The 26,343-nt window shown below is 37.9% G+C and overlaps 1 protein-coding gene across 1 annotated transcript in view; it reads left to right on the forward strand.

Moving 5' to 3' along the window:
* HOOK1 (hook microtubule tethering protein 1) overlaps positions 1–16,363 on the forward strand; it is a 40,319-nt gene extending 23,956 nt beyond the window's left edge. Inside the window, exons 14-22 of the mRNA XM_083359300.1 lie at positions 308–368; positions 1,042–1,182; positions 2,656–2,749; positions 4,021–4,055; positions 4,582–4,664; positions 5,137–5,237; positions 8,456–8,557; positions 9,514–9,582; positions 10,304–16,363. Coding sequence (XP_083215426.1) covers positions 308–368; positions 1,042–1,182; positions 2,656–2,749; positions 4,021–4,055; positions 4,582–4,664; positions 5,137–5,237; positions 8,456–8,557; positions 9,514–9,582; positions 10,304–10,465 — 848 coding nt within the window. The 3' untranslated portion in view covers positions 10,466–16,363. The remainder of the gene's footprint in view (positions 1–307; positions 369–1,041; positions 1,183–2,655; positions 2,750–4,020; positions 4,056–4,581; positions 4,665–5,136; positions 5,238–8,455; positions 8,558–9,513; positions 9,583–10,303) is intronic.
* The last annotated feature ends 9,980 nt before the right edge of the window (positions 16,364–26,343 follow it).

Raw genomic sequence — 26,343 nt, forward strand, 5'->3', positions numbered from 1 at the left:
AGTATTGCTTGTAGTCATTTTACATGAGCTAGAGTGCGATAGACTTAATAGCTTATTGTTGTTAGCATATGGTTGTTTATGATTGTTTTTACTTTTATACCTTGTATTTAGCTCTGGGAAGTCGGGGAGGGGGGAGGGGGGGAGGGGAGGGCTAAGGAGGGCTAGGAAGGGCTGGGTGGGGGGTGGGGGGGAGGGATTGTTAAAGATAAAATGTATTGAAAAACCTTTTAATAAAAAAAATTATTTAGAATCATTTTTGCTTAGACTCCATGGAAAGTAGCCTTATGATTTTGCTTTATGCTATCAGGTGTATCTACTGTGAAAAGCCAAGAAAACCTTGCTGCTGAAATTCTGCCTGTGGAATTTAGGTAAGAGAAGTATACACATGTAAAAGGATGTGTGAATCTTATTTATAATGTGATGTGTGTAGCATGGAATATCAGACAATAGAGAAATCCCATATTCATATAAAGTTAAAACCCTAAATATTGGAACGTTTTTTTTTTCCTAATTTGAATCGATTTAGAAAAAAAACTATATTCTCAATTAAAAAAAAGTAACCAACATAGGAAATACAGCGATAAACATTATTCTGTATCTCTGACTCCAAATTGGACTGGAGTTTTACAGATTTCATTATATAGCTTTATGGTGTTAAGGCTTTCCTGGTAAGATCCCATCCAGAGGATCAGATGTGTATCAGCAAAGGAGTAAGTTGATACTGGGGATTTATTAATTTTCTGGAAGAATGAAACCTGATTCCATTTCCTTGCCCCTAGCTGTTTCAGCAAATGGGATTTGAGGCTGCTTTTGAGGAAGAAGTCTATAATCTTACACATCCATATGCTATTTTTAAGAGGTTTTTCTAGGGTCTTTCTACTGAAATGAAATTAACACATGACTAGGGCTGCAAACAGACTTTAGTGTATACTATCACAGAGTGTATACATAATACACAGTGAGCCCTCTTTTATAACGTTGGCGGGAAAATGCAGTATTTTGCAAAACGTGTCTGCTTTCAAATTTTATTTTAAATCTCAGGGAAATGTTCATTCGGCTTCAGCATGAAAACAAGATGCTTCATTTGCAACAAGAAGGATCGGAAAACGAACAAATTGCGGGGCTCCAAGAGAAGCTGGAACAAAAAAATCGGATGATAAATGAATTAGAAACTGAAAACAGGTGATTCTCTCCTTCACACAACATTTATTCAGTGCTGTTTTTTTTTTATAAATACGAAAAACCTGTGGAAGACACAGAATGGGAGATGTAAACATGCTGAAGAATGATAGAAAGCACATGAAGGACTGATTGGCTTCACATTGAGGGGTGCAACTGGATTGAAAGCGGGCTTTCCTACTCAGTCTCCTCCTAGTGCTGCTTATAAATATTAAATAGGGGACCCTCTCAAAATGAGGTAGATTGTGATTCTGTCATGGTTCTGATTAATGAGACAGTCCACCCCAAATTCAGGCATTTTTTATCTAAAAAGTCTTAACAAAACGCAGCATCGGCACTCATGGATGGATGCCAGAATCTGAAATCTCCTCCCCTAAGCCCATCGCATCATACACAATTCCCACCCTTATTTACACATCATAAATCACATTATCCAATTAGTTTTACATATGAAGTTTCACTTCCTTTTCTGTGCCCAGGCTATTTCTTATCTTCTCAAAATAGCCGTTTGACATTTCCCTCCCTTCTGGGATTCAAAGCAAAGCACTTTAAACAAAAGGCTGCCTCTTACATTGTCAGTGCAAAAACATGTCAATGTTTTCAGCATTGACAGGTTCACTGGGAAAGAGAAATCCTTGAAGTTTAGGGCCAGCCAGTTTCCTTGAGTGGAATTCTACTCTCAGCAGTTCTTCCCTCTGGTTTGTTCTCAGATCCTACATAACAAAGTACAGGTATTCCTCGCGTACTGACTGTTCATTGAGCAACTGTTGGAAGTGGTGATGGCACTGACCAAGACATGCGAACAACCAGGTCCAACTGTCTCAATGCCCCAACAGTCATGTGATGGCTGTCACTTGGCCACCAACTCACAGTTCCAACGGTGCTTGTGTCCTGTGGTGACATAGTCGTTATTTGAGACCTTCCCTGCTGGCTTCCCACAAGTTAAATCAATGCGGAAGCCAGCAGAGAAGGTCGTAAGTTGCTCTGATAAGTCCTCCTGATCTTCCTGTGCTTGCATCACACTACACCATCCATTCCCTGGGGTTCCTGCACTTGTGCCGTGGCATCCACCCTGCCTCCAAAACCCTCTCTTGCCTCTCCCCATTAACGTGCAGCATGCACCAGCCCCCCAAGACATCCCGTTGCTCCTTACCTGGGATTCCTGCCACTTTCTGCTTAATAATGACCCATGCCTACTTACAATTACGATAGCAACTATGTGGATGCAATCGCATGACGTTGTGCTTTATAATAACCGCATCACTTAGTGACAGCAAGCCGGGTTCCATTTATCATTGTAATCCCAGGATTATCTCTGATCTATTTAGCAGGGATAAATACCTCAGTAGAGAGGCTGTCAAGGATGTTCCTGCTGCCAGCCTAGCGTGTGGGTGTAAATCTTGCAAGAACAATGATTTCATGCTTGCAAGTTCCTGAACTCTACTCATAGTCTTAACGCTTAATGCTTCACGATAGGCTGAGCAAGGAGAGCCTTGGGGAGTTGCAGCAGCAGATTGAAGACCTTCAGAAGTCTTTGCAGGAGCAAGAGTCCAAGTCAGAAAGAGAAAGGGTAAGTATGACATGGGAATATGCCGAGAGTTCAGTGACTGTTCAAAATTATGTCAGGGCTGAGCAGAAAGCGGGTCCTTGTATTGTGGCTGTTGCAGTGTGTGTTTATGGTCAAGGGGTTGCGATTTATGATATTCCCTGCTGGCTACCCATAAGCAAAGTGAGCAGGGAAGCTAGCAGGAAGTTGGTCACCCAAGGTTCTCTCATTACAACCCATGCAGTCCTCACTTAACCACGGCTATCAGGACTGGCAGAATTGCCCTCGGTAACTTGCACTTTACAATCACGTTGCTTTGCAATGGCAGTTCCGGTTCCAGCTGTCGTCGTAAGTGGAGGACTACCTTTATTTCATAGTAGAACATAAGTGAAATAAGTTCTAAGTACTCTGTAAAAATCTAGCATAAGTTATATTACAGAGTAAGAATGTACAGATGTTTGCTATACGAGGCCTTTCTTTGTGTGACAGCATGTGCATAATTTACTATAGTTAGAAGGCTATTTGTGTCTAAGTATGCATACAGGAATCAGTTAACTTTGATAATGGGATACTTTTTTCTACAGAGAAGTAATTCTGACCAATAATGATTCGTATTAATGCTGATTAAATTGTGAACCTGAGTTGTCTTTTTGGAATATGGCCTCTGGCCAGTTCTAAGATAAAAATGCATATATGCATGTATGTATGCAAATATGCACAGTGAGTTCATTATTTTGAAGAAAGGATTATTCAGGCTTGATTTCAGTGGGAATTGACAGCTTTGGTTAAAGCAGAAAAGCTGAATGTTGTACAAGATTTTTGTATATGTTTATAACATTTTTATTTATGTCGTTAATCATTCCTTGGTATATCTTAATTTCAAATATTTATTCTGGCTCTTGTCCTTTAGTTAATTGCTTATTGCATAAATTTTCAATTAAAACATGCATTTTAAACGCAAACACAAGTGCATGAGATATTTTAACGTTGGGAGCAGTCAGTTGTTCATGAATGACTAAGAAAAGATTTCAAATAGGAATCAGTGTGATTCATAGCCATTCCTAAAAAAAATCACAGGACAATGAGGATATGGGAAACATATAGGCGGAATATAACTTTCCTTGTTTTTATCTGATACTGAAGTGAGAGCTTGAAACATTGTCTGTTCCAATGAGGTTATGTAATGAAGTAGTACTCAGTAGTTTTTATGTTCCTCTGCAGTGGGATAGATCATAGTTACGTGTGTGTGTATGATTGTTCAGATGACCTAATGACATTATAATTATTATTTGCAGTCCAGTGAGTTGAAGCAGAAGATAGCAGCTCATATGTAAGTGAAACATTTATATTTCTTTGTATGCATGTGAGCAGGCATGAGAACAAGACTGTTTTTTTACAACTTATTTAACTAAACTTTTTTCTGGTTTGTAACACCATTATGGAATTGGAATGAAATAATGATTGTATTAGTAGTAAAATATGTACGCAAAGTTGGGGATCATGGACAAGCAGGGGTTTTTTTGCAGTTGCATGGTCCCCTCTCCTACTTTCCCAGACATATTGATCTTGTAACTCAATAATGGTGGATTCCCCTTAGGTATTCATCCTCCAAACCTTGAGAGAGAGTCAGGGTTTGCTCAGGAATTCATAGCTGTTAGGATAAATTATGTGCTTCTCACCTAAGTTATCATCTTGATTTGTTTTTTTTTAATAGCATTGTTTTGGTTTTATGGTGAGATGCTGTGTTTTTAGTGTTTCATAGAATTGTAAGGTGAGAAAGTAACATGCAGTTTTTTATATAAAATAAAGTAAGTCAATTATGTTGTCCTTTAGTTAAAACAGCCATGTCCTTTCAGGGAGAAATTAAATGAAGTCCATGATGAACTGCAGAAGAAGGAAGCTCTTCTTGCAGACCTTCAACCAGATTTAAATCAAAATGGTAAAGTGATCTGTTGCCCCTTTCACTTTTTACTACAGCTATGCTTTATTCCTATTGCATATATAAACTTCGGAGGACATGACACTTTCTCTATTAGGTGTCTTTTACTACCCGATGTATTGATAAAATACTGCAAGTAGATAAATTGAAGGATACATCCCTTTTTTCTTTGTTCTCAAAAGTCATATTTTATTAAATGCAGTATATATGATAACTTTGAGCTGTATTTCTGAATACTACAGTGAATGCAGCTGGCATAAATAAGGACCTTGTGGTCCTTCAGGTGTTTTATTAGAATCCAAATTTTTATCGGCATTAATGGGATCACAATCTGTAGCCTTAATGGATTACAACTAAGTACTGATCCTGTAGGCCTCCAGAGCTAACAGCATTCACATTCTAATGTTATTGGTTGTTCCAGATTTGGATATTTCATCTCTACTAATTATTACATTGGCTTTTCTAATAATAGCACAAAAAATAGAAGAATTAGAAGCTGCTTTGCATAAGAAAGATGAAGATATGAAATCAATGGAAGAGAGATATAAGATGTATTTAGAAAAAGCAAGAATTGTGAGTATTATTTTCTATTATTTTCTGTAATGAATTATTTAAGAACTCTCGACCTGGAAAATTGTTTTAACCCCACCACATTTTCTCTTTTAAAGATACATTAGTTCTCTATTCCATGCTTAAGTTTCCTAATTTAGTTAATTATGTGATAGTATCTAATTAATCTTATTTCTTCCATTCAGTTGTGTCTGATTCTTGGAGACTGTCTGGATAGGTCCTTGTAATTTTCTTTTTTTTTTTTTATTGAAAAGTTTTAAGATACAATTTTCCTTTAAAAAACCCCCCTTCCCCCTCCCTCCTCCCCCCCTGCCTCCCCCCTCCCCCCCTCCCTCCTCCCCCCACACCTCCCCCCCTCCCCCCCTCCCCCCACTTCCCAGAGCTAAATACAAGGTATATATATATAAAAAAAGCAAACATAAACAACCATATACTAACAACTATAAATTCTATAATCCATCACTCTCTAGCTTATATAGGATAAAACAAACCTTAGCAATATTAAATATATATAAAAAACTAAAATAAAAAATGAAACACTCTCTAGCTTATATAGGATAAAACAAACCTTAATAGTATTAAATATATATTAAAAACAAAAAAAAAAGAAAAAAAACCCCAAGATAGAAAGAGAAAAAGAAAAAGAAAAAAAAGGAAAAAAGAGTTATTCAAATACTACATAATACTTCTCAACCCTATACTTATCCTAAATAAACTCCATCCATTTTGTCCATTCCATGATATAACGTTCTTACAGATAATCTTTCAAATTAACCAAAATCTTCGCCACCTCAACCAAATCAGAAAACTTTAAAGTCAACTCTTCTATAATCGGCCGTTCCTCTTCCAGTGCCACATCTATAATTATTCCAAACAAAAAAAAAAGATTGCGAACAAAACTTTAACCTCCATTTGAGAATCTTCTGTATATTCCACCAAACTTTAATCCAAAAAAAGCTCACCCTTTCCACAAAAGCACCACATATAAAAATATATTGCGTCTACACCCAAACCTTTTCCCACCTCCCATACTTGACTATAAATACGTCGTAGAAATTCCATAGACTTCTGCAAATCCTGCTATTTTCTCTTCTTAGATCGTTTTGCAGCAGCACGCGTCACCCTCTGTTCTATAGAATCATCCGACGAGGTTATATCTTGATCTCCTCCAACACCATTGTCTTCTATCTGACCATCTTCGGCCTCTTGATGCACTCCTTCTCCAGATCCCTTTTCAGCTTCCAGAGGTGTTAATGGCGTTGCATTTAAAACATTATTGTAGAAATCACGCGCTTGCATCACAGTAACCAGACGGTACCTTTTACCTTCGTGCGTCACCATCAACCCAACTGGGATCTCCCATCTGAACCTTATATCTCGTTGCTTGAGCTCTTGCACAAGAAATGTAAAATCCTTCCTTCTCCTTAGAATCTTTGGAGGAATTTCCTTTAAGACCAAAACTTCTTGATTAGCAATCACAACTTTAGTATCATAAGCAGCTCGTATAACTTCATCTCTAATTTCCCTTTTTGCAAAATATACCACCACATCTCTAGGCAACTTTCTCTGTCCAGCAATCCATGAATTCACACGAAACACTTTATCCATGCCTCCTTTTATTTCAGATGCTGGCTGTTTCAATACTACTTCGAAAGCCTCAGAAACCAGCTGCTTTAGATCTTCCTTAATATTCTCCTTTAAGCCTCTAATTCTAATGGCAAACTGCATCTGGTAATATTGAGCCAGTTCCTTTTCCATTTTATCTTCATTCTCCAATACTTTTGCTTCTAATATAGCATTCTTTTGAGTCAAATCTTCTAGCTTTTCCTCCAATTCTTCCACACAACGAGCCACTTTACACACTGAAGACAAGATGTCTACCTTCATCACTCTGAACTTCTGTTCCATCCTCTCCTCCATCCTCTCCTCCAATTTCTCCAATTTCTCCTCCATCTGTGCAAATCTATCATTAATTGATTCCAAAATTACCTGGGTGTGTTTTTCAAGAGCATCTTGTAAGTCCTTTGATGTCAATACATCAGGAGGATGCAGCGCCTGCAGTAATGATTGTTGCACCGGAGAAGTTCCAGCACTCCGAAGAGTTTTAGGGGGTGGTTTAGCCGCCATCTTTTACCAATTGTGACGCACTTTCACTTCAGATTTATAATCAAAAAAAAGTCCATCAAGCTGGAGAGTAAAATATAATAATCCTCTTCACCTTTTCCTCTTGTATCGCTCTGCCTGCTCCTTTAATCCATAGTCATTCCTTCAGGCAGGGGTGGTCGCAGACGCCTGGCTCTGCTCCAAGAAATCAGGAGCAGAGGCGCTGGCCAGCTGGGAGCAGCCCAGGCTACGGGGGAGTTCAATCCTTCAGCCGCCCAAGCCATAAGCTCAGGCGGCCCTGGAGAACTCTACCCCTACCTGGGAGCTCACCCCCTCCTCTTCTCCCGAGGAGGGGGCTTCAAATTCGCCCAAACAGCTGATCGGCGCTGTTTCGGGCGAAAATAACTCAGCTGAGCCGCGGGCAGCCTGGAGAGGCTGTCTTCGGCGCCGCGCCGCCACCGGAAGTCGTAATTTTCTTGGCAAGATTTTTCAGAAGTGATTTGCCATTGCATCCATCCTAGGGCTGAGAAAAAGTAACTGGATCAAAGCTGGCTTCGCGCCGAAGGCGGTACTAGAACTCACAATCTCCCAATTTCAAGCCTGACGCTTACAACAAAATGGCTTTCAATTGTTCCTTGTGATCTAAAAGAATTAAACAAATAAAAAAACAAACCCCCAATGTTAGCTTACTCTGCTTTTCCAGGATATGCACTATATCCTTTTCATTTAAATGGAGGATTAATAAAAAAAATAATCCCTTCAAACTGTGAGACAATCATCACATATGATAGGCATCAAAAAGCTTTTTCTCAGTTAGATTGTACCCGTAAAAGCAAAAAAAAAAAAAAAAACAGAGCAAAATTGTTGATGTAAATTAAAGAAGTTATAGACTAGAACTATAGGCTAGACTGGGAGGTTGAAAAAAAAACATTCTGGAAGAAAGAATAGGAGTCTCAGTACAAAATTGTTCCAAACATTTTTTAATAAAGGTGGGTTGTTCAGTTACAATTGCAAACTTTAGACTACTTGACTGATGCAAGGGTTGCACAAGTTATTTCTGAGTTGATTTTGTAACTAGATAAGAATAATTGCAAACATAATGTATGTTTTTTCTGCAGGTCATAAAAACTTTAGATCCCAAATTGAAACCAGCATCTGCTGAAATAATGTTGCTAAGAAAACAGTTGGCAGAGAAAGACAAAAGAATTGAAACACTTGAGGTATTATTTATTTATTGAATTTATACACCGCTTATCTTACCATCGGGCAACTGTGTTTTTATATATTTATTAAATGCATGCTTGCTTTCTGCTCATGTGAACCTTTACGGGAATTTACGACAATAGAACAAAACATAAAACCAAGCAGTAAAACTAAAGCAATATGAAGCCATTTTGATGAATTTTCCTTCTTGAAATGGTAACAACCAGTGTGTCTCAACCTGGGCTACTTGTAAGAGGTGTGGACATCAACTCCTAGAATTCCCCAGCCAATATGGCTGACTGGGGAATTCTGGGAGTTGAAGTCCATACCTTTTAAAGTTGCCCAGGTTGAGAAACGCTAGTAATGAACTAAGAACTGCCATAAGAGATTGGTAAAATTAGGCCCGAAGGAATGTGATTAAAATCTGGATTTATTATAAAGGTAAAGGTAAAGGTTCCCCCGCACATGCGTGCTAGTCGTTTCTGACTCTAGGGGCTGGTGCTCATCTCTGTTTCAAAGCCGAAGTGCCAGTGCTTGTCCAAGGCCATCTCCGTGGTCATGTGGCCGGCATGACTAGACGCCAAAGGCGCACGGAACGCTGTTACCTTCCCACTGTAGTGGTCCCTATTTTTCTACTTGCATTTTTAACGTGCTTTCGAACTGCTAGGTTGGCAGAAGCTGGGATGAGTAGCAGGCGCTCACTCTGTTACATGGCACTCGGGATTCGACCCGCCAAACTGCTGATCTTCTGATCGACAAGCTCAGCGTCCTAACCCACTGAGCCACTGCGTCCCTCTCTGGATTTATTACTGAAGATAATATAAAGCAGTAAAACTTAATGGTTTTTTTGAGGCTTATGTGTTGCTTTAAAAATTAAATTGATTAAATTAAATTGATATAATAATCAATTTATTGCTTTGAATGTCATCTAATTTCTTCTACTCACTTTATATTTCCCACAAATTCATTTTAGGGTCAGTGTAAATCAGCCAGGATTCAGGAGCATGAAGAAAAGTTAATTGTATCTGCATGGTATAACCAGGTGAGCTACTGCACTTGTGCACATGGGAAAGAACATTAGTAAACATGGGTGAAGCCCAAATATATTCTACTGATGGAAGCAGCTTCCTATGACAGATTTTCCACTCTTCCATTCTTCCTTCAAAGTAAAATTCTTAATTTTTACTTAACATTTTACTTGATTTTTTTAATGTTATTCAACTTTTCAGCTATTCTAGATCTCAGTATTGTTGTTTGTTGTCCCATAGCAGATACTGAGCATTCAGCTTAATGGCCTTTAGGTCTCTATGTCTCCCGGAAGGGTATGCGTGTGTGAAATAACACCAAAAATTGTTCTTCCTGTTTTGTTGCCAAATGGTGGTGTGGAGGGCTGGGGGCCACAACTTATGAGTGTTATAAACTGTCCATTCCTGGAGTGCTGGAATCTATAATTGTCATACATTTTTCAGTGGTCATATTCCAAATGTGATATTCCTTTTAAGAAGAGCAGTTTCTGGAAATTATTCCAGGATTATCATGCATAATTTGTGAATCAATTATATAGAATACTATCTGACTCCTGTGCATGTTTAATGCCTGTTGATTATGCCAGTATATCTCTTCAATAAGCCAGAAAAAAGGAAATAATGTATGCATTAATAATTTAGCCATGGAGTAGACATCAGCCATCATAAGGTTTAGCATTGTTTCAGATTGAATGAAGAGAATCATGGATTTAAGTAATTTATCTTGTTTCTTTCCAGAGTTTAGCATTTCATAAACTAGGAATGGAATCCAGACTTTTAAATGTCCACAAGGATGGCCATTCGTACTCACCTGCACAGTCTTTCCTTGCTCAACAGCGGCGGCTGACCAACACTCGAAGGAATCTCTCTGTTAAAGCACCACCTACATCGTCAGATTAAGTCATAGAAGATAGTCTACCCTAAAGTGTCCTTAATTTGTTTTATTATTTCTGTTTTAAAATGTCAGACAAAGTATAAACTATGATGCAGGACATCAGCTATTTTACAAATGGGATCTATATGCTGCTAAATCTAATTTAGCCAGATGATAAGAAACAAGAGACATTTAAATGTCTATAGAGATTCTCAGTCATCCAGGTCATCATTGTCCCAAAGGTGCTTTTTCAAGAGGCAACTGGACTTTCTTGTTTTTCTTTGAAGACATTTTGCTTCTCCTCCAAGAAGCTCTGACCGGATGGTAGGGAATGGAAGGATTTATATTCCTTGTAGACCGCTGGTCATTTGCATTCTTTTAGAGAGTCATTGAGGCCAGTTTTGACATAGATGGCCTGTTTGATCCCTCTTTCAAACCAGCAATCTTCTATGTGCAAAATGTGGACTTTGCTGTCTTCAAAAGAGTGGCCTTTGTCTTTTAAGTGCAGATGGACGGCTGCATTTCCTGATGGCCAGTGCCAAACAGCCCGTTCCAACCTCACAATTCAAGAAAGGAGAGCAGTGATATCCCTAGGAAGAGACCCAAACATCACCATCCTGCCAGCTAATAAAGGAAGATGCACATTTATCTTGATCACAGATGACTACAAGACCAAGGTGAACAGTCTTCTGAAGGACACTGCTACGTATGAGATTCTGAAGAGATATCCCACCAGCAGTTGTAAGAAAAACGTCATTGATTTCTTGCAGCACCTATTGAAGGACAATGTCATCGACAAGCCACAATATTACTGTCTTTATCCTGGGGAAGCCACCCCATGCATATATGGATTTCCTGAAATCCACAAATGGGGAACTCTACTCAGACCAATTCTCAGCAGCATCAACTTTGTCACCTACTACCACATGGCAAAACATCTAGCCACTTCATTAGCTCCTCTAGTTGGCAACATCACCAGTCACATCAACAATTCACAGGACTTCAGCAGCAAGGTTTAGAAACTAAAACTGGACCCGGATGAAACCATGGTTTCCTATGATGTGACTTCCCTCTTCACCTGCATTCCAACAACTGAAGCTGTCGGGGTAGTGAAGAAACAACTGCTACAAGACAGCACCTTAGGTAACAAAACTAATCTCAGCCCAGACCACATATGTGCCATGCTGGACCTCCGCCTGACCACTACTTATTTTAAATAAAATGAAGGTTTTTAAAGACAAAAACACGGCTGCACCATGGGTTTACCTGTGTCCCCCATTGTGGCCAATCTCTACATGGAAGAGGTAGAAACCACAAAGCCCTAAAGTCCTTCACAGGAATTCCACCCATTCACTGGTATATGTATGTGGACGATACTTGGGTCAAGATCAAAGCACAGGAATGGGAAGTGTTCACCAAACGTATCAGATATATATATCAGATACATCAAATTCATGCAGGAAGATATTGAGGAAAATAGTCTAGCCTTCCTGGACTGTGCAGTACACATTAAAGAAGACAGAAGCCTTAACACTGAAGTTTATGGAAAACCCACCCACACAGATCAATATTTACATTTTGATTCTCTCCATCCTCGGGGCACAAAATGGGAACCTGCACCACTGAGCTGAAAGCCTGCCTACCAGCAAAGATGGGGGGAAAACAAACTAAAACACATCAAGGAACCCCTTGGAACGTGTTGCTATCCCAACTGGGCCTTCATCAAATCCCAAAATAGACCCAGTAGGAGCTCCTCCATAACAGAAGAGAACAATAAACGAACCAATGTTGTCATTCCATAAGTTGCAGGAATTTCTGAAAAGCTCAAGAGGGTCTTCAGCCAACACAACATGTGTGCCCACTTTAAACCCAAGGATACCCTAAGGCAGAGGTTTGTCCAGCCCAAGGATAAAACACCCAGACACAAACTAAGCGACATGGTATATGCAGTACAATGCAGTGAGATGTGCAATCTGTTCATTGGGGAAGCAAAACAACCACTTCATAAACCCACGGCACAACATAGGAGAACAAACAGTCCATCTGCATTTAAAAGACAAAGGCCACTCTTTTGAAGAAAACAAAGTCCACATTTTGGACATAGAGGACCTCTGCTTTGAAGGAGGGGTCAAAGAGGCCATCTGTGTCAAAAGTGAACAGCCCTCTCAACAGAGAGGGAGGATACATCATCTATCTCCAGTCTACAACACAGTCTTTCAGCAGTTCCAAGAAGTTCCTTAGAACACAGTTCCACATCCATTTGAACTACGCAGGTGATCTTGTGGACACAGATAACCCTTCAAGTGGCCTCAACAGCTCTATAGAAGAATGCAAATGACCAACTGTCGGCAAGGAATATAAATCCTCCCATTCCCTGTCATCCTGTCAAAGCTGAAGAAGCTTCTTGGATTAGAAGCCAAACGTCTTCAAAAAGAAACAACCACATGAGAAAGTCCAGTTGCCTCTTGAAAAACCACCGTTGGGACAAGAGACAGTTGATGTTTCCTTTGGGATTCTAAAAAGATTGGGGATATGTTTAAAAGCACAGTTCTTAAAGGATTTATATTTGCTGTCATTCTATATTGTATTGTATATAAAGGTATGTAAATTGTCATCGTATTTAAAGTTCTACTTAAAAAGTTTTCACTCCAGGTTAATCGCTGGTTTTAATAAGAATATTTTTGATTAGTGACATGTCTGCACAGTTCTTTTTCTTTAAAATTAGTTTATTCTTTAATAGGAATGTTTTTCATTGGTAATATGTCTACACAGCTCTTTTTCTTTAATATTTGTTTATTCTTTAAATAACATTGCAACTGGAAAATTCATGAATATTATTCAAGATTCATGGCAAGACATTCATCCCATATTCGCCAAAGTAGAGTGAAATAATTGATTTAATCAGTAAAGCTGTATGTGTTCTCCCCAAGCCCTTCTTCCATTCAGCAAAAAGTAATTAAATTTAGAATAATTTAATCCTTATTTTGACACACAAAGATTTTTTTTCCTTAATAGTTGAGTTTGTTTTGGAGGTAAGTTTTTAAAAACCATGACACAATATTGATCAAGCTAGGAGGAATTTCAAACACCTGAGGTTTTTTTTTTATTAAGGAATGAAATGTACGTTTGCGTTCAAGAACTTTAAATTTTCCATTAAAAGAAAATGCACATATTCACATTAAACAGAATGGAAGAGGTTGAAATTACTCTATTTGAAATTAAACTGTAATGCAATACAATCCTGAACTCATGCACCTCAAATAAGATGAAACCTATAAGCTGGGATTTTTTTAATAACGTTTTTGTATTGTTCATTTATAAATGAAATTAGAGTGATAGTTTTACTATTTTTGCATTTTAAAAGAGGCTTGAGCAAATAACTTCAGTGTCAAATGGTTTTGTGTAGATACAATACCATACGTCTGACTACAGGTGGTCCTCGGTGATGGTAATTAGGACGGATTTTTGTTGTGAAGTGATACCATAATGTCATATGACTCTGCCATTTTATGATGGCGGTTCTCACATTCCCTGGTTACCATTGTTAAAGGCAGATCATTAAGCAAGAGCCTCTCATAATTACAACTTTGAACTTCCTGCTGGCTTTTCCATTGACTTTGCTTGTAAGAAGCCGGTAGGGAAGGTTGCAAATCGTAAATTTTATTTTAATTCCATTTATATCCCGCCCTTCTCCGAAGACTCATGTCTGCAGGATGCTGCAACGGTAAGAAATCTCAGCCAGTTGCTGAGCACCCAGATTGTGATCGTGTGACCACGAGGGCACGGTAAGGCAATAACCAGAACTTGAAGGACTGGCTGTAAGGACCACTCATTTAGCACTGTTGCAAATTCTAGGGGTCACTGAAGTAGCGGTCATTTGGGACATTTTTGTTTCATTTTAAACAATAAAATTGATGGTATTGCAATAGGTATAACGACTCAGGAATCTTGATGAACTCAGTGGCAATTATTTTCAAACAAGTACACACACAATTGCAATTATATGTATAGTCAAATAATTTCACTTTTTTTCCAGTTTGCAGTTCTCAGCATTTATATGTTTGTTGATTGTCTCTTAGGTTTTGTTCTTTGGTTGCATTCCACTTGCTGCTTTGGGATTTGATAGTTGTCAGAGGCTGTTTCATTCATTGTCCTAGCCAACACGCACTAGACCACAATTTTGCTCAAGTCATTTTCATTCACAGTAATGTGTGTTGTGGAAACAAAACATGACTACTGTTGGTAAATAGATTTGTACCAAATTTCAAGATTATAGAAAAATATTAAAAACCTGAAGTTCATCTTATCGGAAGCAAGAAACGTAAAATATTTATGACTGACTAGCATCAAAAACTGTTTGCATTAACCAGTTGAGCTAGATTGTGGTCTAATAGTTATCTTTTGGCCAGTATGTTTCTGCTGCTTAAGTATTTCAGTTTGCACATCTTTGTATTAAAGAACCAGGAAAAAACATAGCTTTTTAGTACTTCGGAATTGTGTCTTTACTGTAACGTGATTCAAAATCATACTTTTATAGAAGCAAACTCATTTTTTATTTTTTAAAAATCCATGTAATAGCAAACTTGAGTTTATTAGTAGAAAAAATCCAAATTAGATGGCTCAGTAAATATAATTATTGCTGCCCCTAAAATATTTCTTTTTCTTTTGCATATAATGTCTCACCTGTTCATCTGCAATAGATCTAGAATGTAATTCCTTTACTCAAGATAAATTCAAATACTTATGGATAGAAAAAATTGATAACCAGCTCTCAGTTATAATGGTAGCAATATTCTCAGTCATGTTTAGCTTGTAATCCTAAACTAGTTTAATACTATCAACATGTCTGTGATTTTGTAGCTCTGTCTTACTAATTGCTTCATTTTATAAGAGTTGACATAAAGGTGATGCTTTTCAACTGTGATATTAGTGAAATTATTGCTAAAAATAATTAAATATGCATGTAGACTATAAACTGTACATATCCTGGACTGGATTATGCAGAATGTGGGTGCCTCACACTTTCATATACACATAAATATATTTATGTGTTTCCACGCTCAACAGTAACATAACTTTTATGATATTGCAGTTTATTCTTGTGATTATTGGGGATGATAAAATGTAAAGTCTGGGGACAGTCCTTTGAAATAACTCTTGGCAATTGAATTTGGAGTTGCCTTTTGGTACAGCACTTATTTCAAAACATAAGCTACCTCCTTTGAATAATCTAATTTAAATAACTGATCAAAGCAATTGAATCCAGAATTTTATACCTCTTTCTTAGTCAGCAAAGCAAAAATTAAACCAATTAGATTCTTTTTAAATTGATTCTACAAATTCACTCTTTTTTTTTTACAATTAGAAGTGAATTAATTGATTTTATGTCACTGGTACTATTTCTCATAATGTAGAATATTTAACTGTGGTGGTACTTAGTAATGTGTTCCCTGTATTGATTATCTGAATATTTTCATTAGATTCCAAAATACATGCTGGTATAACTTATGCATTGACATTCTGGTTATGTATAAAATAAGTTATTTTACCTATATAAAGAAATTACATTTTTAACAAGAAATTTGCTTTTAAGCTTCTGTCTCATTTGACTAAAGCAGTTCTTAGAGTCAGCGAAAAGCTTCCTTTAAAGACTAATGTATTTTTATTAAGATGAAATATGTTTTTATCCAGTATTTGCTTGTGATGATATACTTTTAAGCACTACTAATTATTTGTTTTATCTTTTAATAGTAGTAAGTGTGAGATATTTTGGGTTAGACTTTTCAGGTTCTAATGTGTATGATATATGTCTGTATTTGTGCAAAGAAAATGAACTGTACAGAAATAGTATAAAAATAATTTGCACTACTTTATAAACCTGGTTTTATTCTTCAAGATGTTTTATATTGCCATTAAAAATTGATATTAATGTCATGGTCTTTAATTATTTTATATTGTATTTGTAATCAAATGTGTGTTGTCAAACCAAGTGCATATTCCTAACAACTGTAGCATATGTTTACCACAAATTTAATTGACAAGTTCTCACAATCAGGAGGAAGAGGAGAGAAGTTGATGTCCAAAAGAAGAAGAAAAGCAATGCTAATATAGCCGAATCTCTCAGATTTTTAAAAATGCATTTTCTAAAATTCAGTTGATTTATGAGGGAAAAGTTTGGGTCAGTTGAATGTAATTGAATTGGGCTTGTTCTTATTGCCTGAATGGACAAGTCACAAAGCATCTTGCTTAGGATCATTGAAGCCACCGAGTCCTCCTATCATATCAAGGAGCTAATTTCCTGGTACATAATATCTAAACATAATCATCTCTCTCCCTACCAAAAAGATACTCTTATCCCTATACCTCCCATGTGGTTATTAAATGTAAAGGACATAATCTGAAATTAACCAGACCCCAATTGGGACCAAGGATGAGTAAAATTCACATGTTCATTCAAAGCTGCCACCTAAATGTATGAATCTCAGTTTTGCTTTCTGCACTCAGATTATTTCTATGCTGTTCCAAAAAGAATTTCTAAACTAGAGAAATTCTTAATGAAAGATTAAAACAATAGAAAATTTTAAACTATATTATTCTAGATCAGGATTGGACACCCAGTGACCTCAACTACTCTTTCAGACTCAAGCCCCCCTCTGAATGTGAATTCTAAAAATTTGAAAACATAGGTTAGCACCGTTTTGAGCTGAGAAATCCTTAAAAGTAATATTGAGGCCCCAAACAGCATCAATGGAATCAAAAAGCAAACACCTCACCCTTCCTCAAAATGTAAAAGTCGCACATGAAAATGTATTGATGGAATCTTACAATATCCATTTTCTATTAACAAAAGGTGTCCATCTGCATGAATAGTAGTTTAGTTATCTATGAGAATAGTAAAATATTGTGGACTGGGGCAAAAGTGCAATAAAATTAAGTGCCCACTGAGTTTCAGACCTATGTACTAGAAAGGTAAGTTGTGCAAACTCTAGGTTTAGTTAGTGAAATCATCACTGTGATATGCTGTATTGCAGCTCCAGGGGACAACCCACCATTGTCAAGATACCTTCAGGCAGTAATACCAGTTACAGCAGGGGTGGGGGCAACTATGGCTCCTTTATAACCTGTGGACTTCAACTCCCAGAATTCCTGAGGCAGCATGGGAGTTGTCCACAGGACATGAAAGGGCTATAGTTACCTACCTCTGGGTTAGAGACTTCAATATATTGGCACTGGAAAATAAGCAAAGAGTTTGGGAATGCTTGAGATTTATAGTGGGGATTTATATTGTTCTTTATTATTAATAGGAGAAAGTGGCTGCAGCTGCTATTACAGTCTTTTCTATGCTTTATGACTTGGGCCTCTTTAATATATTGTTCCTTGCTAAGAACTAATTGTGGAACTAGGGATAGAAAAGCAGCATGCAGATTTAAATATGAATGGATAAATTTTTAATCTATTGTAACAATTGTTGCTTCAGGATGAATGTTCTTTGGTGCAGCTGGGACATTAGCCCTGCAGAATTAATTAGTAACATACTTTAAGAGTTTTATTCCCAATTTTTACAGACCCTTTTGCTAAACAACAAACACAAAACTAAAAACGAAACCTCTGCTCTTCCTCATGCCCCAGATTCAGGAACAGAAACAGTTTGAGACAAGAATTACAACCTTTTATTTGAAATGCTTTTTGGCCCTGAATAATTTTGTCTCAAAATGTAGATATTTTCTAAACTGGAACAATTAGAATTGTTTCCTTAGTGGAGACAATCCTATTTGCGTGAAATAACGTAGGTAGGTTGAACTTCAGAACCTCCAACTCAAGCTGATGCAATAGAAAAGGGATCTCTAAACTTGGCAACTTTTAAGATTCTGGGAGTAGAAATCCACAAATTTAAAAGTTGTCAAGTTTGGAGAATCCTGCAATAGAACAACCAGGAAGCAATTGGTGGTGATTCAGCAACAAGAAATCCAGAATCTGTGAGGACCTATTTGTGCCAGAGCCTACCAAGGCAGGCACTGGTATTTGAAGCATCCTTTTAAAAAAAAATGCATATAAGAGGTCATAATTTTATTGCTACGTCCAATTTATTTTATCCTTTCCTAGTTCAAAGTAAAATATCTATAGATTATTATGGGATCCTTGATGCTCTCTGAGCTTGGTGGTTTTCTTGCAGGTGTTTCTTTGCCAAACTAGTAACATCATCAGTCCTAGAAGAGAGTTGGGTTTGGCATTTTTATACACTAATTGCTTGCCCCTTCAGTGTTGGTAAGAGCGTTCTTGGTAGTTTGTTGATTAGGCTATTTATCAATACCATAAGTATTGGCTATCCTTAGACTATCTTCTCTATCTGGGAAGAAATGTTCTAAAAGCTAGTCTTAATTGCAGAGAAGCTGCAGTTAATTATGGTGTGAGTGAAAGATCTTCTAGCCCCATTTCTAATTCTGAAAAACACCAGTCTGATGGACCCAAGCAGAGTTTAAAAGCTAGACATGATATACTGATGGAGGGAATTCACCTCTTGTGAACTATAGGGCCTTGGTCACCTCTGTGATCAAGCAACATGCTTTGTCAAAAGAAGATGGAGCAGAAGGATTTGCCCACTACACTTTTTATATCCTTTCAGATCTTATTCCATAGTTTTTCTTGAGCTTTGAGTTTAATTTTTCCAATAAACTGGTTGCTTGTCCCTATTTTTCCTACATGGGGTTTTTTGTCAAAATGTGATTGCCTTATGTAGTCTCTAAATGTCTATATTTTCTTGCATATATGCCCAGCTCTTAGCACGTTGTTTTTTATTTTAGGAAGTAGTTTTTAAAACTTTCTGAAAGTTAAAGAACAATTAGCAGTTAAATCATGCTAACGTAAGGTGCAGTTCTATGCATGTTTATGCAGTCGTAAATCTCACAGGACTTTACTCTCAGAAATGTGATTGCAGTCTTAGTTGTCAACAGTTCTTACTGTGGAATAAAATGTTGCTTTACAGTGTGGAAATACTGCCCCCTTGTGGTTTAAACCTGCACTGATGGCACTTTTGTCATGGAAACAATGGGTTGAATTTCTCCCATGTCATTTGTTATGCGTACCAAATTAATAACAAACATGATTATAGATAAATACTAAAAATAAGGGAAATTCATTAGCTACCATCAAGCCCATTGTTTTAATGTTGCTTAGGTCCATTTGTTTTATGAGTAATCGCAATCCATTTTTCTTGACATTTGAACACAAAACAGCAAGACAGTTACAAATTTTGATTTAACAGATTATTCAAGCAGCTCTTCCGAATTAAGTGTAATATTTTCTTTAAATCTAAACATTTAAATTAAAGTGGGATTGTTTTCATACCAAAGGAAATTCAAGGAGTTCATATCCGTACGTGCTAAACAAGCAAGCAAACAAAAAAAACCCCACACCTTAATTTCCTGCAAATTTGGAATGAAGCAAAATCTGTCTGATTTTATATATATATTTCTTGTACTGTTTTTGCCACAAACCAACCAATGTTTTCCCACTTTGAACTCAATGCTATCAAATCTAAACTGCACGCACAATTATTTTTACATGACAGCAAACAGATAAAGAAAAAGATAGCCGTTGCCCAAAGTCTGCAAGGCTTTACAGAAATAGGAGGTATGAAATTAGAAGACAAATGCATGGCATTAAATCATTCATAAAAAAAAGGATCTTGCTTTGCAATGACATGTAATTTATAGAGCAGTGTTTCTCAATCCTGGCAACCTTAAGATGTGTGGACTTTCATTACAAGAATTTCCCAGTCAGCCAGGCTGTTCTAGAATAACACACTTTCATTCTTGGGCTGCCTTTAGAGCTACATTGAGTGAAGAAACTTCTCAAATATAGACAGAAAGACATGCCTCAAAAGAAAGGACTGGGATGAACGCCACATCTTCATCCAACTATATACAGAGGAGGGGAAGCATAAGACTGGTTACATGGGACCCATACATCCAACAGCACTCAGGTCAATTCTGCAAGGTTGGTTTACAAGAGACAGCTTAATCGTTGACTGTTTAAAGTTAGGGCCATCAGATCTGAGCTGAAAAAGCTAGCTTGACCACCGGGCGGCAGTATAGTGGCTTCTTTCTATCTCTTTGCTGCCATTTATTGGTTATCAGAAGTCTTGCAGTTCTGGTTTTTGGTAGCACTACCCATTCTGAGTCTAGAAGGGTGGGATTTTTGCATTCATAGGTCATATTTGAACATCAAGATCATTCTACGCTAAGCCAGCATGAGAGATGAGAGTAGGCAGCCTTCTTCTGTGTGTATAAGAGCCAGATTGGGGCTAAGATGCCATCCGTTCCAGCTACATAAAAGTCTCATCGGGGAGCCAGAGTTATTTAAGAGTTATTGCAAACATCTGCATAATATGTGACTATAAATGTTTGCATAGTAAACTTTTAAAATAAGAGGCATCATCTTCAGCTTGTCAGGACAAGAAAATTTATTCAACCTTCCTTCCAACGGGATGGAATGGACTTCATTACAGCTTGAGATAATTCATTACTGGCTTGTTCTGTATATTTGATGGCAAATGGGGACGATATAATTCAAGAATAGCTTCGGTGTGGCTCTCAATCAGACAATTTTATGCAAACTCCAGATTTGCAGATAATTTTCATTCTGGCACTAAGAAAAGAGGGAGGGAGGAATCCTGGGTGCCAATAAAAATGATTTTATTGGACCCTAGCTTGTTTTGAAAATGAATTCCTATCTCAAGGGTACTCTAAAAGCAAAATAATACTGACAAAAGCATTAATATATAAAAAGGCTTACAATATGCATACAAAAATATTATTAAAATTAGCTATTCTCCTTATGTGTACTCTGGCTGATACAGTAAGTGTCTGAAATAGGATTGTTCCCAGGCATTAATACAAACAAACGTATTTATAAAATAGCAGGTTCTATTTTGTCTTAGTTTACTTACCACTGAGGAGAAAATAATAAAGGTTCTTTCTTCTTCATTTCCTTACTTGATTGCCCATCCTCCTTTTGTAAAATTCTGGTACTGGCAACCACCGGGAAGAAAAGATCAGCAAGTTATTCCAGTAGCGAGTCAGTTACTGGTTATACCACCCCTGGCGGGGTCTGTTGAACAACAATTGATGGATCTCAGTTCTTCGGTGCTGATTTAGGCCACCAGGCCACTGAAAAGGTCCACGTGGGGCTTCTTTCCAAAAATTGAGAGCTGGTTTCCAGCAGGAAAAAAAAGTTATAGAACAAAGCGGAGAGCAACAGTCATGCCCCCTCCCTCAAGAAAGGGCTAAACATCTGAAAGTGCCTCTGCATTTTGATACTTTATTATTATTATTATTATTTAGTTCATTGCAATTTCAAATTTCAAATTAGACGGTAGCCGCTATCTTCAACTATCCTCTGTAGTCCTCGATATATGGCCACAACTGAGCCCAACACTTCCATTGCTAAGCAAGCTGGTTGTTAAATGAATTTTGCCCCATTTTATGACCTTTCTTGCGCAGTTGTTAAGTGAATAACTGCAGTGGTTAAATCAGGAACACAATTGTTAAGTGAATCTGGCTCCCCCATTGATTTTGCTTGTCAGGAGTTCACAAAAGGCGATCACATGACTCCGGGACTCTGCAAGCATCATAAATACATGCCAATTTGACTTCCGGTGGCAGCGCGGTGCCGGAGACAGCCTTCCCGGGCTGCCCGCGGCTCAGCTGAGTTATTTTCACCCGAAACAGCGCCGATCAGCTGTTCGGGTGAATTTGAAGCCCCCTCCTCGGGAGAAGAGGAGGGGGTGAGGCCCCAGGTAGGGGTTGAGTTCTCTGGGGCCGCCTGAGCTTGTAGCTTGGGCGGCTGAAGGATCGAACTCCCCCGTAGCCTGGGTTGCTCCCAGCTGGTCAGCGTCTCTGCTCCGGACTTCATGGAGCAGAGCCAGGCGTTTGCGACCACCCCTGCCTGAAGGAAGGATTATGGAATAAAAGGAGCAGGCAGAGCGGTACAAGAGGAAAAGATGAAGAGGATTATTATATTCTACTCTCTAGCTTGATGGACTTTTTAAACTTAAAGTGAAAGTGCGTCACAAGTGAAAGTAAAATATGGCGGCTAAACCTCCCTCAAAAACTCTTCGGAGTGCTGGAACTTCTCCGGTGCAACAATCATCATTGCAGGCGTTGTATCTTCCTGATGTGCTGACATCGAAGGATTTACAAGATGCTCTTGAAAAACATGCCCAGGTAATTCTGGAATCAATGGGTGATAAATTTGCACAGATGGAGGAGAAATTGGAGAAACTGGAGGAGAGAATGGAAGAGAGGATGGAACAGAAGTTCAGGGTGATGAAGGCAGACATTTTGTCCTCAGTGTATAAAGTGGCTGAATGTGTGGAAGATCTGGAGGAAAAAGTAGAAGATTTGACTCAAAAGAATGCCATATTAGAAGCAAAAGTATTGGAGAATGAAGATTTAAGAGACAAAATGGATAGAGAATTGAGTCTTGCTCAATATTACCAGATGCAGTTTGCTGTTAGAATCAGAGGCTTAAAAGAGAATATTAAGGAAGATCTAAAGCAGCTGATTTCTGAGGCTCTGGAAGTGGTATTGAATCAGCCAGCATCTGAAATAAAGGGAGGCATGGATAAAGTGTTTCGTGTGAATTCATGGATTGCTAGACAGAGAAAGCTGCCTAGAGATGTGGTGGTTTATTTTACTAAGAGGGAAATTAGAGATGAAGTTATACAAGCTGCCTATGATTCTAAAGTGGTGATTGTTGATCAAGAAGTTTTGGTTCTAAAAGAAATTCCTCCAAAGATTTTAAGGAGAAGGAAGGATTTTACATTCCTCGTGCAAGAGCTCAAGCAACGAGATATAAGGTTCAGATGGGAGATTCCAGTTGGGTTGATGGTGATATATGAAGGTAAAAGGTACCGTCTGGTTACTGTGATGCAGGCGCGTGATTTTTATAATAACGTTTTAAAAGCAACCCCATTATCACTTCTGGAAGCTGCAAAGGGATCTGGAGAAGGAGTACATCAAGAGGCTGAAGATGGACAGACAGAGGAGATCGGTGCTGGAGGAGATCAAGCTACAATTTCTTTGGATGATCCTAGAGAGCGGAGGGTGACGCGTGCTGCTTTAAAACGATCAAAAAGAAAATAATAAAAGAGCAAGACCAGTAGAAGTCTATGGAACTTCCACAACGAATATCTAGGAAGTTATTACAATGGACATGTGGGAAAAGATTTGGGTGAGGAACGTAAAACTTACATAAGCTCAAAACTTAAGAGAGAACTTTTATAAAATGCTTTATAGATGGCATTTAGATCTTAAAAAGCTTGCAAGTATGTATCCGGATTATCAGCTAAAATGTTGGAGATGTGGAGATGAAGATGTTACATATTTTCATGTATGGTGGACTTGTAAAAAGATTAAGGCTTTTTGGATAAAAATTTGGTGGAATATGTAGAAGATTTTCTTTTTTAAAGAAAAATTGTATGTTAAAACTTTTCAATTAAAAAAAAATACATGCCAATTTTGATCACATGACCATGCAATGGTCGTAAGTGTGAAAAACGGTCATAAGTCACTTTTTCAGTGCCATTGTAACTTTGAACGATCATTAAACAGGTTGTAAGTCAAGGACATCTGTACTGTATATTTTAGCTTTATTCTGGGGTTTTATTTGGCCTTCAAGGAAGATTTTACTCCTGGTGAATACACGGACAAATCCGTGCAATTTTCAAGGCAGCATATGCTACTGAATTCTTCCCAGAGCTAAGATGAGCAACTGGCCAAGGTCATCCCACTGGTTTCTGTGTCTAAAATAAAATTAGAACTCAAGTTTCTATGCCCCTGATCCGGTGCCTCAACCATTTGACAAAAATTATCTCTCATCTTCAACATTAGCACTGTCCAAGACTAATGACATTGTTTATTGAAAATGACCATGGCATTGTGTTAAATGTTGGGGAAAAAAAGACACAGTTATGAAGCCATGTAGGAGGCATCGCCAATGTTCATGACTTGGGCTTTCTGCCCTGTTTGCAGAGACGTTTGAAGGGACCAGCACTGAATAAATTTGAACCTGTTCATCTTTTGGGATAGCCACTAAGAGCTGGCTGATTAGCTTTTCTGCACAGAGGTTCTATTATCCGTTTTGCAGTTTATTCAATTCAACATTCACTACCTGAGACATAATTGTAGATATTTCACATTGAGTTACCTATCTGAAGTTGCAGGCTAAATTTATTAATGTGGCTTTCAAACATTGCAGACATATTGCTGGGTGTGGGGGGAGGGGGGGAGGAAAAGAAAAAAACATCTTGCTGATATTTACTGAAAAGATGAGCTGAGCTTGCTTTTCAAAGCTCCATGGATTAATTAAAGTTAAAATGTCATTCACGTATATATCATATGCATTTTTCCAGGCACAGATGTCTGTCTGGTGCCAATATGCTGTTTATGTACTTATCTGTCTCAAGCACATGGCCATGGACATATGCCCTTCTGGCACGGGCACACCATGTAGCGTGAGACGCCTATTAGGCTGCTAATGAATCATTGGCATTAAAAAGGATGGGTTGACAGAGAGAACAGAATGTGGAACTTTTTAGGAACAACGTATCTTACTTTTTGAGACATCTTTAAATTGCAAAATGGGAGGCAGATGATTTGTGGCTATGCTAACAGCTGCAGGGCCTGACTAGACCGCCCGAAATGCAACTGGACTTTTCACATGTTTCAGAAGGGGTGTTTTTGGCAACGCAATTATTCTAAATCCTAATTCTGGTGATGAACAGGAAGGCGACGGCTGCTAAGGAATTCTGAACAGCCAGAGCAGATGTTTGGCTTATATCAACAGCAGGAGTTCTACATATTTGAAATGGGGAGGAGAATACTCCATTTCTTGGCACAGAAGTAATATATAGTGCCTTCGCTCTGTTCCTTCCCCTACCACGATCGGCAACAGCTTTTCATCCAAAGTCTGAGAGGAAGTTTCAAGAGCTAAATTATTGGGCAATCTTGTATACTAGACATGGAGGCCTTAATATATTTGTTAGATTTATACCCCATCTTTTCTCCAACGGCTTGAGCCAGGATCAATTTACATGAAAATCTCCATTTTATCTGAACCACATGGGTTGAGCTGGGAGAGAGTGAATGACTTGATGTCCTTCAGTGAGCTTCTGTGGCTGAGGTTACTCTTCTCATTCCTAGGACACTTTAACCACTGCAGCAAACCAAACTTTAAAATGGCTTTATTGGTAGTGATGCTCCTAGGAACTATATTTTAGGATCTCAGGGAATAATAAAACAGTGAATATTATAAGCCCCAAATTCTTCTCAAACTTGGATTTTAATCAGAGCTGTATAAATCAAGTAGTAGCGCGACCAATTACTGTTGATTGAATATGTTCCATAGCAAGACACGTCTATCCTTGCCCCACAGTCTTCTTGTTTGTTCAAAAGGTAGCTGATAGAACAGATTAGATTGTTACACATGTTTTAATTTGAAAAAAGGGCCTATGTTAGTCTTCCTGAAATTTTGGGGAGTCAACTCAAAATTGTCCCTGGCCATACCTAAGCCAGAGGAATTATAGGACTGACTTAAAATTATTTTTAATTTGATTATTTTAGTCCTGAATTTAAATATATCTATAAATATATAGTAAGGGTCATTCTCTCATACTCTGTACCTAACCTATTCCTCAGTTTGGGAACATTCCTCACAAGGAAACAACTTCCTTCCTTCTATTTTAGAAAGCAAATAATTTCACTATTGGAATTCTTTTTTAAAATTGCTATTTGTAAACATATTGAACACAAGTGTCAGACTTTGAGAACAGATGGGAAAGCAGGATACACAGATGGAAAAATCTTCAGTTCCTTAAAGCTACAGGGAAGGAATAGTTCACTCT

Source organism: Vipera ursinii (genome assembly GCF_947247035.1).
Source record: "Vipera ursinii genome assembly, chromosome: 3".
Lineage (NCBI taxonomy): Eukaryota > Metazoa > Chordata > Lepidosauria > Squamata > Viperidae > Vipera > Vipera ursinii.